Source organism: Topomyia yanbarensis, chromosome 1, assembly GCF_030247195.1.
Source record: "Topomyia yanbarensis strain Yona2022 chromosome 1, ASM3024719v1, whole genome shotgun sequence".
Classification (NCBI taxonomy): domain Eukaryota; kingdom Metazoa; phylum Arthropoda; class Insecta; order Diptera; family Culicidae; genus Topomyia; species Topomyia yanbarensis.
This window is the reverse complement of record NC_080670.1, coordinates 77494691-77512575: the sequence shown is the minus strand read 5'-3', so window position 1 is coordinate 77512575 and position 17885 is coordinate 77494691. Positions and strand designations below refer to the sequence as shown.

General features: G+C 38.7%; 1 protein-coding gene across 1 annotated transcript; it reads right to left on the bottom strand.

Annotated features, from left to right (window-relative positions):
- Positions 1-3137: 3137 nt before the first annotated feature.
- Positions 3138-17062, bottom strand: LOC131677980 (uncharacterized). Its single transcript, XM_058958090.1, has 7 exons — positions 16909-17062; positions 16570-16841; positions 16395-16505; positions 10446-10736; positions 8253-8609; positions 4927-5083; positions 3138-4864 (listed from the first exon to the last, which is right to left on the bottom strand). The coding sequence occupies exons 1-7, from the start codon at positions 16997-16999 to the stop codon at positions 4380-4382; spliced, it is 1764 nt and encodes a 587-aa protein (XP_058814073.1). The 5' UTR covers positions 17000-17062; the 3' UTR covers positions 3138-4379.
- Between the last annotated feature and the right edge of the window lie 823 nt (positions 17063-17885).

The window sequence follows — 17885 nt, the reverse complement described above, 5'->3', positions numbered from 1 at the left end:
ACCAATTTTTATAATTTTGTCACAACTTTATATGAACAGGCCACTGCTGTGACGGAAGCGCATTTTTTCGCAGCGGCTTACGGTGAACACTCTCCCAGACGAACCGCTCAACTTAAATCGAAAAAGTAAGTAAGCTATTATAAAAAATGTATTCTGGTGTACTTGAACGGTTTCGGCATTAAAAAATAATTCTGCGATAAAAACTGTGTTGATAACAAAACTTATGTTTTAGGTGTTCAAAATTTAAAATAAAATATTACAAAAAATCAAAAAAAAAAATTAATAAAGAAGGAACCATTCAAGTACACGAGAATATAAATACGAACAATTTAAAACAAAATTTATGAAAATCGGTTGAGTAGTTTTTGAGATGTCACGTTCACCGCAACGGTCCTTTTCAAGAAACTCCATTCTCAGATAAATGCGTTCAAAGTTTTGTGTTAACTACATACGAGGATGGAACCAACGCGCTTCGAACGGCTGTAGTTCTAGCACAGAGAACAGACATATAAGCTAGAACAAGCTTTTCCGAAAAGCCTGTGTAAACATAATACAGGTTCGCATGCGTGAGTCACCATTGTATCCAAGTTCGCACACAAGTCCCGTATAGCGATTGCTGGCCGATCGAAGCGCCAGCCAGTGGCAAGTTGCTACTTGCTGTTGTCATTTCAAAGCGACAGTTTTAATTCTTAAACAAGTCAGGGGTGGCATTACGCATCTCGAAACGAAAGGTTTATTGTATGCAAGCTTGTATGAAAAAGTCGATTCGAAATGGTTCCATAATGTCGCCCCAGTTCTCAGTGGTTCTAGTGCTCCGATCTGGATGAAATTTCGCACAGATATTTTCGTCAGTATGTACTTTCAGAATAGGCAACATTTTTTTGAACCTTAACCACTTAAGCGATTTGCAGGCATTTTGTTTAAAAAATATCATGCTTTGAAGTGAAAAGGACAAATAGATATTTTTCAACCAGTCAGATGAATTTCAATAAATGAACAGCTTAGGAAGAAAATAACGTCACATGTTTCTATGGGATATGAGGTGGAGCCGTCAATCGTAAATTTCACTCGAATGTAACATTAAATAAATAAGAACTTTTTTGCAGATTCTTTTTTACATTTGAAAAACAAACCGGTACATTTCTCTTATTCAATGGTGGTCGACATTTCACAAATCAGATAAACGTGCCGCTACCGGCGAGTTTCCTTATTCAAGGATTCTGTTAGTTTAATTTTTATAAAATTAAATTCTATTTTTCACCTTCAATTTAATAACGGTTTTTAAAAATCAGTGCAAGAATTTTTTTAGGAAATTGTGGTAGAATGAAGGAAAAGAACGGCACAAACATCTTATTTTTTAAAATAGAAGGTGAGACACATCGTTCCGAAATGTGTTCTTTTTCACTCGAATACTGGAACCAATCTGTCGTCTGACTTTATCTTCGAATCAATGTAAAGCACCCGAAAAAAAAAAAACCTTCACTGATTTTATACTGTCCCTAGCTCTATTTTCATCACACGATTGAAGTCATGTGCCGGTCACACGCTTGCATCAATTATACGCAAAAAGAAATTTGCTCATTTAAGCGTCGCCCACCTTGATCGATTTTTACTGTCGGAAGTTTTCTTGCTTCGTGACAAGTGCTTTTATTTACACTTCGTGCTTAGTGTCTGTTTCTCCCTCCCAGGTTAAGCATATATTCTTCCTGGAAGAGGTGATATGAGCATATTGTTTAAATTGCTTGTGTTTCGCCTCCATTCGGAAACACATTAAATTGCAGACTGGTCCACTGCTCTTTATCACAGTTGCATAGTGGACCATATGATGGTGCTTTGGCTTTAAAACTTCATTTTCAAATGATTCTAAGTACATTGTATGGTGCTCCGCAACTAATCTCTTCAATTTGTCTATAACGGAATTTGAAAAAGATGGCAATAAAGCATGTTCAACCAGGTTGACAAGTATTATAACATATTTCCACACAGAATCCTCTAATGGCACAAAAGGTTCAGCGATTAAAGTGAAGTAATGACAAAATGATCTCATCTCAGCAGCTGTTGCTCTCATCTTAACTGACTTAGTCTTTTTATCATAAAATTCTTCGATATCCGGCATCCTACATAATGACGTGCATATGCTTGCCTTCCTATCACCCTTTTACGTGTATTTAACTGGTCCAATGCAAAAAATTTCTTGTTGTATATAAAATAGTTTAGAGCCAGCGTGAATGCAAATACCGTTACTGAACATGTCGTGCATCGCATCGACCGTTTTATTCTCTGTAACTATAAATGATGGTAGCTTGTTAAACTCTGAAAACCCTTTGATTCCTGTTTCTTTTTGACTTCTCAGCTCTACATCTACAAAATAATTTTGCTCATTTCTCAAGTAGTCGTGCTCTTCACAGATATCTCGTTGTAAACAATCTTTAGCTCTTTTACAAAACCTACAATAATACTTGGCATTGAACCCACCAGCTAACATCAACATGGTGTGGATGCCAAGGTTATCACCTTGAAGCATGATTAAAGGAAACCTTACTAAGACATCGGAACCATCAACATTTATCAGAATACCTTCTTCGTCGATTGATTTGAACTTTTGAACAACTTTTTTCCATCAATGCATTAATACCAACATGGTTTATTGATACCTTTTTGACAGTCCCAGCAACGAAAATGTTCTTTAGCTTCGAAGCATACTTTTCTGGAATAATTACACATGTGTAGTACATTCCGCAAATGGTATCTTTTTTATTATGTGAAGGCAAATTATCATTAATTTCGTATTCATCTGCGTAGAACGAAAGAGGTAAAACGTAATCACCCGCGTATTTGTCCTTAACAGTTTTCCAAGTGCTTCCATTAATGAAGTTTCTTAGGGCGCGTTTACGTAAACTATGCATAAAATGCATGTATTTGGTTTTCTTGGAAAAAACACTATTTTTAAACTGGGATTTCAATGAAATCGATTGTTGTGTGTATTTAAACAGGATTGGCATAAAATGTTTGGCATTTTAAAGAGGAAATTGTTGAAAATAACCAATTTTCAGTTTTGACAATGTTTGCTTACATCTACCGCAAATGCAGGTATGTAACGCATAACGATGCGGAACCCTGTTATTCAAAGGGTTGGCTATTATTGCACTTTTGACAGATAATCTGTCAAATTGTTGGCTGAAAGGTATTTGTTTTGCTCTTTCTTTCGTAAGCAAGAGTATATTTTTTACGATTTTTAAAATATTCAATATTAATGTAGAGTTAAGTCCTGGTGGTTCCATAGATTGATTCGCGGGTGTTATTGGACGATTGCGCGCGGGTCGTTAATCTGATATGTACTTAATTTTTGGTGTACAGTTCAGATACTAGAAGAAAGAGTTCTACCATGTCACTAGAGTTCCGTCATGTCGCCATTCTATCTGATTGTTCGAGTTCACAAAGATGCCTAATTGTTTCCTTCCAAACATTTTTGCTTTCAAAAAACGATTTTAACTGAAATTCAATATCCATCAACACAAAATAATTTTTCGCTGAATCTATTTGAACATGGTCTGGATCTAGTATAGGAATTTCTGCTACAATATTATTATTTATAGTCAAAACAGTCGGAGGTTTGAACAAATTTTGTTGTTGTAGATATTTCAAAAATTTATAATCGGTGTTTATGAAATCGAAAGTAGTTTTAAGTGTATTAACATAAGTTTCAAAATTGAATAGTGATTCCGCGTCACTTTGTAATGGTGTAATCCTCTATTTTTTCGGCTGTTAAAGAGTACACATCTTGGGAATCTTTCTGTATATATCGCACATCGGCCCTGGTTAAATTGTTCTTCTGATGCAACTTTAGAGTAAAGTTAACTGCAGCTGCTTTGATGACCGCTAGAGATTGTTCTAAATGTTGTGTATTAGAACGGCATCCGCTTTCTAAGCTTTTCTTCGGTAATGTTGGACTAAGACTCGGGCCAGCTTGGCAATCCTCATGTATTTCGTCCTCGGAGACATGATTTTGACAGAATCGGTGAGTAAAGATCCCAAGCAACCAAAAGTGCGTATAAGGGAGCTGGATAAGCTTTCCGTTTTAAGTAATTTTGCGATACGTTTTGCGTACGAATAGCGGCTTAAGCAGCTTTCAAGTTCCAATAAAGCTTAAGCAGCTTGAAAGTTTGCTAAGAACTTTATGTGAACTTTAAAGTGTGCTTTTTAAGTATTATCCGTACTTCTGGTTGCTTGGGATATGACGTTTGAATGGGTACAATTTGCTGAACACTGATAAGCACCCCGGATATGTGCACGGAAATCGATAGCTGCTTGGTACTTGATGACTTTCCCGCAAGTGTTCAATATTTTCAGCTGGCGATTCAAACTGCCTAAAGCATTGCTCAACAAAGCAACCGATTTTCATTTTGTAATAGACATAGTTTTGTAATAGACGATTTCACAAAATCTTCCAATCTGTCAATGCTGGCGTATCTCTCGGTTACTTTTATGCCGTAAAAGAACCGAGCAATGAACAACCACACCAGTTTACTTATCTTCGAATGTTTCAATGAGAGAACTGCTGTAAGCTTAATGTACACGTCAATTGCCCGCCGGGCTGATTGGAGCGAGTAGTAAAAACCTTGGAAATATACTCTGAATGTTCCCGAAAGTCGTCCAAAGAATACGAGTTTGGGAACGAGCGGTATACCAAGCTGTTGGTATACTTTATACTGCTCCCGAACCTTCTCGTCAGCTTCAATATCACTATTGGCAAACAATATAGTGTCCTCTCTCCCGTTTACAACCGTTGGTTTGTAACTACTTGTTACTTTTTGGGGATGTAAAACGGTGTTAAGTAGTAAGAGAAGCACACAAGCACGATCGTCTGGAAGTATCAAATAGATATATTTAGTTGATAGTAAGATACATAGTAGATATATCACATACCGTCCGTTGCAGCGTTACTGGTTAGAACGCTAAGAAGACGTTCTGATGTTTCATCAATCGAACGAAGTCTGATGTAGCTGCCAATTATTAAAAAATGTTCGGTCCAACTAGTGTTCACCTCGGTGTTTAAATCCAGCAGTCCAAAATCAATATCAAACTAGAAGATGAATTAAAAATTAAATTAAAAGTGCATAATTATCTTAACAATCTGAGGTCCACAACTAATTATATATGACATGTTCCATTATTTGGTCGCCAAATGGTGAAGTGCAAGCTCCGATCTCATGTTTTTTGATGCCTTCTGAAGTAGTATAGCGAAATGAGAGAATGAGAGACAACGTGAATCCTTTAACCCTACCGCTGACAGAATTAATTACCGGTAATAGGTGTCAGTTATGTGGGGTGATATACAACAAAGATACCCCACATGGTGGTCCTCCGACGAGACAGGGGGTTGTTTCAGATCTAACATGCCGCATGAAAACACTAAGTTACGGGTAGTCAAGAAGGAAATATGAATCCGAACAATCTTCAAAGTCTCACGTGACGAAAAAAGGACTATAATTGGAAACTTGGAACATTTCACGACAAGCTGCAAAATCGCAACTTCGGGGTCGAAGCATTGTAGGAACTTCTACCAGAGCGACAGTACAACGAACGAGCTGCGCATCGGCATTACAGAGCTGGGCCAGAGGTGCCAATGCGTAATGAAGTGGCAAGTACGAAAGGATTTGTATAATGAGGATCATAGGATGTTTCTTCAACTACATCATCAACAACGTACACTGCCCGCGCGAAGCGAGACCCTAGGTGAGAGGAATTGTATCCGCAGCTGAAGCATGTCTACGATAGATGGCCACGACGAGATGGCAAGCTTATTATCGGCGACATGAACACCCAGATAGGTTGGGAGGCAATGTACAACCGGCGATTGGAGCGAACTGTCTCTACACCGTAACGATTGACAACGGTTAATGAAGCGTGAACATCGCAGTATCAGATTGTCTTCACATCTCGCCCTGAGCAGAAGCTAAAAATCGTCCCGCACAAGTGAAACAGTCAATTCTATCTACAAGCCGATCGGGGCCTATCGCACAAGCAGTCCATATCATAGCAGTGCACAAACAATATTGTATTGTTTCCCCCTGCTGCGGAGTGAAATGAGTTTGCCAAATGAAAAAAAAGTGCCCGTGCTACGAGATAACACGATTTCGATCAACTTTAATAAAACTCGTGTTAGACCCACAGTTCAGGAAGTAGAGCAATTAGTTAAAGTTAAAATGGGGTTTAATCTCGCTGAAGTTACGTACATTCAGCTACATCACGTTAAAAACTGTGTTTTGATCACGTTTAGAAGTTTAGCACAGGCAGAAAATTTCATTAAAAAGAACAACATGCAACACGAGGTCGAGTTTAATAACACCAGAATCAAGATCCCGGTGCATATGGAAAACGACATGGTGGACGTGCGTATCCATGATTTGGCCCCGCGCACTAAGAATGATTACATCAAACAAATCATGTCGCAATATGGAGAATTAGAATCTACTACGAATGACACCTGGAGAAATTTTTTCACCAGCATTCCCAACGGCGTTCGTATTTTGAGGATGCTAGTGACTAAACCAATACCTTCTTACATGACTATCGAATGCAAATCTCCGAAGGATGGAGTGACCTATAAGCAAACAACTCTAATCACATATCCCGGGCAGACACCAACATGTCAATTCTGTAACCATACAGCCCACTACGGAAAAACATGCGCCGAAGCAACTAGTCAAAAGTCGTCTACTACAGCCAACTCTAACAAGCAGCCACCGACACCTACAGACACCTAAATCAAAAACATCGATTCAATGAACCAATAATGCAGATATAACGACCACGACAACCGCTCCCAAACCAACGACTAGCATCACCAATAAAGATGAAAATACCGATGAAGACGGATTTACAACAGCGACCCGTAAGAACAAGAAACAAATAAGAACCTCTGATCGTGAACAGCAAGAAAGCAGTACCGATGATGACATGGACGGGAACGAGAACGCGAGAGAAGGCAGACTGAATGACCCCCAAGCGGGTTCACCGCCAAGGAAAAGGATCTCAACACGCAGCAGCAAGCTGCGTCAACAAGATCTGGAAGACCGACATTCTTAGCATTTTATTTTTTTTTATTTATACTTATTTACTCAGTTGTGCTAACGCATTGAGCCGTTTCAAATAAATCTTTGGATTAAAAAAACATCGCAGCATTTCAAAGAATAGTAGCCAAAAGCACCGTTTACCCCCACAAATGCATCCACAATGTAACTGGTGATAATCTGATCAACAATTCGGACCACGCGGTCTGCATGCGCTCAAAACTGTATACGGTGCACAAGTTCTGTCGAGCGCGGACGCTGAGGCTCAATATCGAGCAGCTATGAGACAGCGTTATCAACGGAAGATCAGCTTGACATGGCTACTCTTAAAGATGGTTTAAGAAACATATGAACCGCCGTGACACTGTCAGGCCGTACTAGACACGAAAGCGAGGAAATTTCAAACTTTAGCTGGTAATGATCAACTACAATGTTAGCTGCTCAAACGCGGAGGAGAGGCTAGGGCATTGCAGTGGATAATCTCGAAGATTTTCTTGGATGATTCTTTGTCGCCGCCTGCCATCAACAGTAAGAGGGTTCGTTAGGCGATATCAAGCGGGTTCACTGATGCTGATGCCAAAATATTCGCGATTCGGCAAGTCTTACAGATGTTTCACGATTGCAATGTACCCATGACCTTTTTATAGATTTCAAAGTCGCATATGATAAAATCGATCGACACTGGCTATAGCAAATAATGCACGAATACGGGTGCGTTTCGAAGCACGGTGCTATTCGTAGATTGCATACTAACGATTGTCATGTTGCCTATAGGTATTTGAATTCATCTTGCTTGTGAGATAAATGGTCGGGAATGATCTTTATCTCTTTTGAGTTCAGTAATCCAATAGCATGAGACTCGTCATTGCCGGCCACGACCGATATTTAGGATAGGGTAGGAAATGTTGATGTAATGCCTACTTAAGGAATAATGCACGAATACGGGTTACAGGACAAACTGACATGTTTGATCAAAGTGAGAATGGATAGAGTGATACTAATGCGATAGGTACAAGGAGGAGAGGTGGGCAGCGAGCAAGGAGAAATGACCAAGTTGAAATGGATCGTGCTAGGCTTGCGATAAACAGCCATGGACTGAGTGAATTGGAGACGACTTTCTGGTTTTACACTCAATGGTAAGTAAAGTAAGTGTCCCATATTTTCATATTTTTAGCTTACCAGTTGGTATCCATGTTCCGATTTAATTAGGCTCCACAACTGTGATTTGTTCAGTTCGTCCAGAAGGTTAGGCTTCTTTAATAATGTGGATCTAATCGGAAAGGACTGTTTCCACTTATCAAGGACTGTTGTCCACGGAGCGCTATTAGTATTCAGCCAATCGAGTGATTCTTGTGCAATACTGTTGGCCTCTTCACTTATTTCTTTTTGAGCAACATTTTTATTGTTTAAAATCAATTCATGCTCTTTGTCTTGCAGCTTACGTTTTCGAGCCTTGTTTTTCAAAGTATTAATTTTGTTGGCGATTTTTCCTCCCGGATTTCGTTTATCCCCACCACGCGGTAAGAAATACGAGTCCTATGAAATAAAAATATAACGTATTTCAACAAACGTTCACAAGTTCAACAAATGTTGTAGTATGTGGGACACTATTTTACTAATTGTCTTTTTGCGTACAGTCACGATATAGATGGATAACCTAAGCTGACCTTTTCTGCATTACAACGATTGCTTCATCGAACGAATGTGATATGTTTTCTCAAAACCCATTTTGTGACCAACAAAAACACCTTTAACATGCTGGTTGGTATCCACAAATTTTGTGGAAGTTTTAATCAATTTGGACTCCTTTGGATGTTTCGGATTCAGAGACTCATCCACCTCTTGAACACTGCAAGAAAGAATCGGATGACTGTATCTGGTTCCCGAAAATCCAGACATGTTTCAGTACGGAGATACTGTTTATGAATCTTAATAGAATCGTAGCAATATTAGTACCAACATTCTTGGATTTGCCATAAAAAGCTGTTTCTTATCGTTTCAGAAGCATCCGATGATTCCACCTCGAAATGGTAGCTCATTGTCCTACGGAAACTTGTTCCGGAATGATCTTATCCGGATTATTTTTATCTAAAGTTGATGAGCTCCTGAATCCAAAACATGAAATGTGTCCAATTCGGTTAAAAATTGTATAATAAATATTTAAGTATTGTGGGTGCCCTGTCGGCCTGTTACGGGGTAAAAGATCCAAGAGCGGTGCCTTAGACCTCCTGAGTGTTCAATTTTATCCTACCGGAAGCATTTCCACCTTTGAAAGGAACATTGCATTGGAACACAGAGAACAGATGGCCAACTTGTGCGTTTAAGTACAGTCGTGATTCGCTGGTTGGGCTACAGCCTTGATCCAACAAACGAATTTTTGGTGGCATCTAATGGGGAAAACCCATCGAACATGGTGAGCGAAGCGATAGCAATTATATGAAAAAAATCCCCTAGAGGCGAGATTCGAACCCGCAGCGTTCGAGACTCCGGCCCAATGCACTAACCCTTATGCTATACCTGGGATATGGTGACGTCCCAGAAAAAAAACATGTTTATCGCACTAGCGACGGTAATCGTACCCTGCCTGCAAAACGAGATCACGCACAACCGCAGCTAGCACCCAACACATTTTATCTGTTTAATTTCCCCGCTAGTGTGCCAATACCTTATTTAAGACTTTTTTTGGTGATATCAAGTTGTGGAATCTCACCTCTGGGGCAATTTTTTTTCACATGATTACCATTTTCACCATTTTCGATGGGTTTTCCCCGCTGGATACCACCAAAAAAGTCTTAAATAAGGTATTGGCAATTACGTCAAAAAACCAAATAAATGAATTATTAGAATTTGTTGTTTGAATTACTGTCAGAGTGATTGTCAAAGTAAATTTGATAGGAGATTTTGGCAGTTGGCAATGGTCCAACTAACGGAGATCTAACTAAAAAGCGGTCCAGGTAAAAAGTGACCAACCAGCGAATCACGACTGTAATGTAAAAACTAAAAGGTAATTGGGATACTGCTGCCAGATGCGCTACGCAGTTTGACTGATTTGACAGTTAATGGCCGACATAATTTGAGATACATTGGTATGACGAAGCTAATGTTTTAATAGGATTTTCGTTCAAATGTTTACACAAGAATTTTATGCTTATTTGTTATAATATGGATATCTATCCTCTGTGATTGTAATTTCATTGATCTGCAAAGTTATCAGGGTAACCTGTCGAACATATAACGGAAAACAACAGCGAAATCAAGCTGGAATCAAGTTCTATCAATCCGCATTCGTTTGGAAAACCAATCCGTCGTGATGCAAATGGAAGACTCTTCTCGTCGCCTAGTTTCATACACTGTTACATTTAGATTAATTACCTGATTTTCGCTTTTGAATAGCAACACAATCACACGAGAATATTTCTTTAAATCCCTCTCATGGAGGCGTGTACGGTGCGCCAAGTGCCAGTTCGCGACTATCTCGGCCAACTCAAGTTGCCGTCGTTGTGAAAGAATTCCCTTTTTCGCTTGATGAATGATGTTTGAACCCGTCACGGTTTCTTTGAGAAGCTGGGTTAGGGTGTCGGGAGTCAAATCAGATATTTCATTTATATCGTCATCAGAGATATCTCTATTTTCCTTATTATACTTATGGCGGAATGGAGGCTTCTGAAATATAACAAATACTTAAATCACCGACGTGTCACATGTAGCAAAAACGTTGTTCCACTAGCGGCATTATTATAATGATTTGCGTGGTAGTCTTCGTAGATGTGGGGACCTGGTCAAATTCAGACCTAGTAATTACATATGAGCTATAGCCACAGACTAACAGACATAACACTATAAGGGAATTCCCTCAAAAAACATCGATCCGACAATTTCCCCAGAACACTAGCTCCACCTTTTATTCACAGTCCCAAACACTCATTTACTGGTGGGTTACCCCTCAGGCTTGTGAACAATTTTTCACTAGTGGTCTATCCCCCATATGCTTGTTCATATGTCAGTGGCGCCATAATTTCAAATGTGGCCACAGTCCCAACTACAAATATATTTAAAATGACCGTTAACGCGGGCGAAGCTTTGTTTTTGAGTGTTATGTCTGTTAGTCTGTGTTAATACTGTCGATGTGTACTATCATCTAGACTAAAATAATAAACCAAACATGCACACAAATTTCACTTTTCGTGAACAAATTTCAAAATTTCTAAGATAATAAGATAATCTAAATTGCCTTATTTGATTAAGGGAACGAAGCTATTTAAATCTTCCCAAAAATATTTGTATTTCTTATGTAATTAATAGACGTATCATCCTAGAGTATTATCGCAAAGTATCAAAGTTTAACTCCGAATATTTTCGAAGATAAATATAGTAGAACCGGTTTGCTCGGAGTTGCATAGGGTCAAGACGTAAAATTTAACGGGTGTTTAAAGATTTTGAAATCAGTGTAAATGATTGCAAGAGAAACTGATTAACTCGAGTAAACACTTTGTTGTGGAAGTTTAACTACACTATTGCTTTAACCACCGAAATTAATAAATAAAAAATCGGGTGTTTTGTTGTTACAATGCTTAACTTTAACCATTTTTTAACCTTTTATGGTTCATGCATTTAATGGTCCATGCATGTCTGCTAACTAGTGGTGTCTCAGATGATTTCACAGTCAAAATCTTCCGTCGAGAGGAATTTTGGGCGATCGTCTTTAGTACTGGCATCTTGTTTTATTTCTAGATCAAAACTATATCAAAATATATGCAAGAAACAACAACGTGTGAGGTTGTCCAAAACAAATCGTGGGTTCTGGGTTGAGTGGTCGCTTAACGAGTAGTTACCTCAATAGTGTACTAGCTTTGAAGTTTCTGCATAAATACTGAATAGACCGATATTTTGAATACAACTCTCTTTAAATCCCATTCATAATTAGTAATACGAGAATAACAAAAAATAAAAATCTACGTAGACTTTTTCAAAGACCCCCCTGCACTAGATAAGTAGGACGGTGAGAACATGGTCGGTTACCACACCCCATCCCTCTCGTAGACTATTACCAGACCCCCGTCCACCTATGAGTCTACGTGGTTTATGAACGGCCCCAAAACGCGATTGAAGATGTAAATTATAATAGCAATCTGCAGAGAAACGGTGCAACAAATAAAGCTTCATTGTCTGAAATTACGTTCTGAGCCGACGTTTTTAAAGTAAACATTCCAGTTATTTATTAAAAACGTTCAAGTGCAACTATTTTGCAAAATCATGAAGCTTGACATGTCGCAAGACAGGTTTTAGAATAGGCTGAAAATTGTCCTCCTTCCCGATAGAACCAGGTTCCCGGAATACCCCGGGATGTGGCCAATTTGGCCAAAAAGCCTTCAAAATGTAATTCAGTGCAATTGTTTTGCAAAATCATGAAGTTTGACATGTCGCAAGACAAGTTTTAGAATTGGTAGAAAGATGTCCTCCTTCCCGACGGAACCAGGTTCCCGAAATAACCCGGGATGTGGCCAATTTGACCAAAAGCCTTCAAAATGTAATTCAGTGCACTAGTTTTGCAAAATCGTGAAGTTTGACATGTCGCAAGACGAGTTTTAGAATTGGTAGAAAGATGTCCTCCTTCCCGACGGAACCAGGTTCCCGAAATAACCCGGGATGTGGCCAATTTGACCAAAACCCTTCAAAATGTAATTCATTGCACTAGTTTTGCAAAATCATGAAGTTTGACATGTCGTAAGACAGGTTTTAGAATAGGTCGAAAATTGTCCTCCTTTCCCATAGAACCAGGTTCCCGGAATACCCCGGGATGTGGCCAATTTGGCCAAAAAGCCTTCAAAATGTAATTCAGTGCAATTGTTTTGCAAAATCATGAAGTTTGACATGTTGCAAGACGAGTTTTAGAATTGGTAGAAAGATGTCCTCCTTCCCGACGGAACCAGGTTCCCGAAATAACCCGGGATGGGGCCAATTTGACCAAAAGCCTTCAAAATGTAATTCATTGCACTAGTTTTGCAAAATCATGAAGTTTGACATGTCGCAAGACGAGTTTTAGAATTGGTAGAAAGATGTCCTCCTTCCCGACGGAACCAGGATCCTGAAATAACCCGGGATGTGGCCAATTTGACCAAAAGCCTTCAAAATGTAATTCATTGCACTAGTTTTGCAAAATCATGAAGTTTGACATGTCGCAAGACGAGTTTTAGAATTGGTAGAAAAATGTCCTCCTTCCCGATGGAACCAGGTTCCAGAAATAACCCGGGATGTGGCCAATTTGACCAAAAGCCTTCAAAATGTAATTCAGTGCAATTTTTTTGCAAAATCATGAAGTTTGACATGTCGCAAGACGAGTTTTAGAATTGGTAGAAAAATGTCCTCCTTCCCGACGGAACCAGGTTCCCGAAATAACCCGGGATGTGGCCAATTTGACCAAAAGCCTTCAAAATGTAATTCAGTGCACTAGTTTTGCAAAATCATGAAGTTTGACATGTCGCAAGACGAGTTTTAGAATTGGTAGAAAGATGTCCTCCTTGCCTACGGAACCAGGTTCCCGAAATAACCCGGGATGTGGCCAATTTGACCAAAAGCCTTCAAAATGTAATTCATTGCACTAGTTTTGCAAAATCATGAAGTTTGACATGTTGCAAGACAAGTTTTAGAATAGGTCGAAAATTGTCCTCCTTCCCGATAGAACCAGGTTCCCGGAATACCCCGGGATGTGGCCAATTTGGCCAAAAAGCCTTCAAAATGTAATTCAGTGCAATTGTTTTGCAAAATCATCAAGTTTGACATGTCGCAAGACGAGTTTTAGAATTGGTAGAAAGATGTCCTCCTTCCCGACGAAACCAGGTTCCCGAAATAACCCGGGATGTGGCCAATTTGACCAAAAGCCTTCAAAATGTAATTCAGTGCACTAGTTTTGCAAAATCATGAAGTTTGACATGTCGCAAGACGAGTTTTAAAATTGGTAGAAAGCTGTCCTCCTTCCCGATGGAACAGGTTCCAGAAATAACCCGGGATGTGGCCAATTTGACCAAAAGCCTTCAAAATGTAATTCATTGCACTAGTTTTGCAAAATCATGAAGTTTGACATGTCGCAAGACGAGTTTTAGAATTGGTAGAAAGATGTCCTCCTTCCCGACGGAACCAGGATCCTGAAATAACCCGGGATGTGGCCAATTTGACCAAAAGCCTTCAAAATGTAATTCATTGCACTAGTTTTGCAAAATCATGAAGTTTGACATGTCGCAAGACGAGTTTTAGAATTGGTAGAAAAATGTCCTCCTTCCCGATGGAACCAGGTTCCAGAAATAACCCGGGATGTGGCCAATTTGACCAAAAGCCTTCAAAATGTAATTCAGTGCAATTTTTTTGCAAAATCATGAAGTTTGACATGTTGCAAGACGAGTTTTAGAATTGGTAGAAAGATGTCCTCCTTCCCGATGGAACCAGGTTCCCGAAATAACCCGGGATGTGGCCAATTTGACCAAAAGCCTTCAAAATGTAATTCATTGCACTAGTTTTGCAAAATCATGAAGTTTGACATGTCGCAAGACAGGTTTTAGAATAGGTCGTAAATTGTCCTCCTTCCCGATAGAACCAGGTTCCCGGAATACCCCGGGATGTGGTTAAATTGGCCAAAAAGCCTTGAAAATGTAATTCAGTGCAAATGTTTTGCAAAATCATGAAGTTTGACATCTCGCAAGACGAGTTTTAGAATTGGTAGAAAGATGTCCTCCTTCCCGATGGAACCAGGTTCCCGAAATACCCCGGGATGTGGCCAATTTGATCAAAGAACCTTCAAAATGTAGTTCAGCGTAATTATATTTAAAAACATGAAGTTTGACATGTCACAAGACGGGTTTTAAAATGGGTCGAAAATCCTTTCCGGTAGAACCAGGTTTCCGGAATACCCCGGGATGTGGCTAATTTGACCAAAAGCCTTCAAAATGTAATCCAGTGCACTTGTTTTGCAAAATCATGAAGTTTGACATGGCGCAAGACGGGTTTTGGAAAGGGTCGTAAATTGTCCTCCTTACCGATAAAACCAGGATCCTGGAATGCCCCGGGATGTGGCCAATATGATCAAAAAACCTTCAAAATATCCTCCGTTGCACTTGTTTTACAAAATCATGAAGTTTGATATATCGCTAGACAGGTTTTAGAATGGTGCGAATATTGTCTTCCTTCCCGGGAGAACCAGGATCTTGGAAGACCGCGTGGTGCGGCCAATTCGACTAAAACACCTTTAAAATATCCTTCAGCACACCTGTGATCTTTTTCAAAAAACCACATCCAATTTCGTTGGGACACGACTGAGAACCATCAATTTTGAAATTTATTAATGTGGGTTGAGGTTGTTAGATGCATACCAACACCCCCTAACGGAGTAATTTCGAACTAAACATTGCTCCAATTGTTTACGTTTTACTTGATTTATAACTTTGTAGAACATCATTTGGTTCTATATGCAACAGTTTTCTATTTATTATAAAATTAATGAAATGTTCACTCAGTGCACGACGCAAGTGCTCGTATTTTATTTAACGCGGCTTCCGAAACGTCAAAACTTACTAAAAACACACACACATCGCACACTGCAGTGTTCAATCCAAAACCCAGTTTGCAAATCATCGTGTGTAAATGACTCGAACTTATTCTACCTGTTTCCTTGCTATGTAGAAAGTGTATTGCTCTGTGTGATTTGAAACATTGCAACTCTTTCGTAAAACGTAGTGTACATACACACTTTGCGAAAATTTCAAGCCGTGCCGTATCATATGTAATTTTGTGAAGATATTATGATTGAATTAAATTTCTACTAACATTACAGTAATACGAATATTTTGATAGCGTAATATCGCAATAAATTAAAAATTAAAACTGAAAATTCAAATTTTTGCTTTTAAGGCATTTTGTAGAAACGGTTTAGCTCTTTCAATAAGAAACTATCGATAGTCTTAAATTTGTTGCGCACATCAATAGAAACTATAAAATATATGTATTTACATGGGTCATCGCTATAATTCCATTTTCAGTATTTTTGGTGTTGTACTTGCTCAAACGAAAAAATCGAAGAAATTTCATGTTTATCGATTCCAAGTGCCATTCATTCTCAACGATTGAACGGTACAGCCACTTTCAATAAATTCAATATTCATTCTACAGTCAGTGCAGATTGATTACACCAAAGTTTGAATGAGTGTAGCACCATGACTACACTGTGTAGTTTAATGCTAAAACAAAATTGCCACTAGCGTGTTAAAACACCGCACCGATTGTAAAAGTGGTATGCTTGGAAGAGTTTTGGTAACAAAATTTTGAAGAACTTACATTAATGGTTTCCAGCGCATCATCTGATGAGGAAGACGATGGCACCCGGGACAATCGTTGGTTAGCCGGTGTTAGTACGTTTGTGCTGATGTTCGTACTGGATTCCGCTATCTATAATAAGAATATTAATTAATGCAATTCGGTGTAACCTACATTTGCAGTATGAAAATCCTACCTCCTGATTTGCAGATACAGAAGAGTCTGCAAACCGTTGACTTTCATGTCCGTCAATGACAATCGTCTCCTGTGACATCGGCTGTGGAACTGCTGACGTAGTTGGTCCTGCCGACTCGTTATCACCGATAGCCGTATAAATTTTCTCGGTACTTCGCTCTTGCTGGTTATATATAATTATCAGTTGCTCCTCCGTCTCCTCAACTGTCGCAACACCTAGTTGGATCAGTAAGTTCACAGCAGCAGCTGTGTCCGCCCGATCGATTCCGTGACCTGGAAAAAACGCCATTGAACATTGTATTTGTAATTTGTTCATTGACAACATTTGGATTATACTTACGGATTATACTTACGTTCGGGAATATCCCATTGCTCTCGGGATTAGCGATGCAAACGTCCGGCGCGTGCTCCTGCTGCAATTCTTTTTCCATTTTCACGACTCACTAAACACATCCGCTTTTTGACATTTGCAAACAAGATGTAAACTCTTCTATTTCAACAGATGTGAACAGTGGTGCCAATTCAACAGATATAATTTTAAATTTTAAAGTGATTTCTATTGAAAAGTTTTCAAAGACAGATCATTTAAAAGCAAATTGCAAATCACTTGAAAATCAATGCTAAATCACTTTAATTGGAAGTGTGGTATGACAAACAGACTCAAATGCAAAAGCATTTGATTTAGACGTGATGTTTTTTTTACCGTGTAGCTTTTTTCAAGAGCGTGCAAATGAATTTTATCTATCACACATATCGACTCACGTTCTTGCTCACTCGCCTATTTTCATATGTTACAATTTGCTATATACCCTCCCTATTAAGACATAATTTATTGAAGGTCATTTAACGGTAATCTATTATTACAATTAATCAAGTATCTCACTAGGTGATTAGCATTATTTGGCTGATTCATCTAGTAAAAATAGGCTGGTCTGTCCAGAAAATATATTCAAAAGAAAAGTTCCATATTGAGAACTGTGATGAGGAAGCCCACGCCCGCCAACGGAAATATACAGATTCTCCATGAATATGAAATTTCATTTTCCATTTAAATTTTCAATAATGTACTAATGAACTTAAGTAAACAATCTTAAGGTTAAGTATTTCTTGATCGATTAGTGGTTGAACAACTGAAATTATTTGATAAATTACATTGTTATACAACGTTCGCACTACCGGTTAAAACGGGTTTTTATGCTATCTTGGTGACATTTTTCTTGTTGCTAATTATTATAACGTGTTATAACTCTGTAGTGTAAATATTCACGCAGAAAAATTAAGCATATTTAAATCAAAAATATGTGTTATTGAATACTA

Excerpts from the sequence above, each read along its gene's own strand:
- LOC131677980 (XM_058958090.1), bottom strand. The coding sequence starts at position 16,999 with ATGGAAAAAGAATTGCAGCAGGAGCACGCGCCGGACGTTTGCATCGCT. Across the intron at positions 16,842-16,908 it reads CCCGAACGTAAGTATAATCC|GTCACGGAATCGATCGGGCG; the intron begins GTAAGTATAATC and ends CGTTTTTTCCAG. Across the intron at positions 8,610-10,445 it reads TATTCAAAAGCGAAAATCAG|GACTCGTATTTCTTACCGCG; the intron begins GTAATTAATCTA and ends TTTATTTCATAG.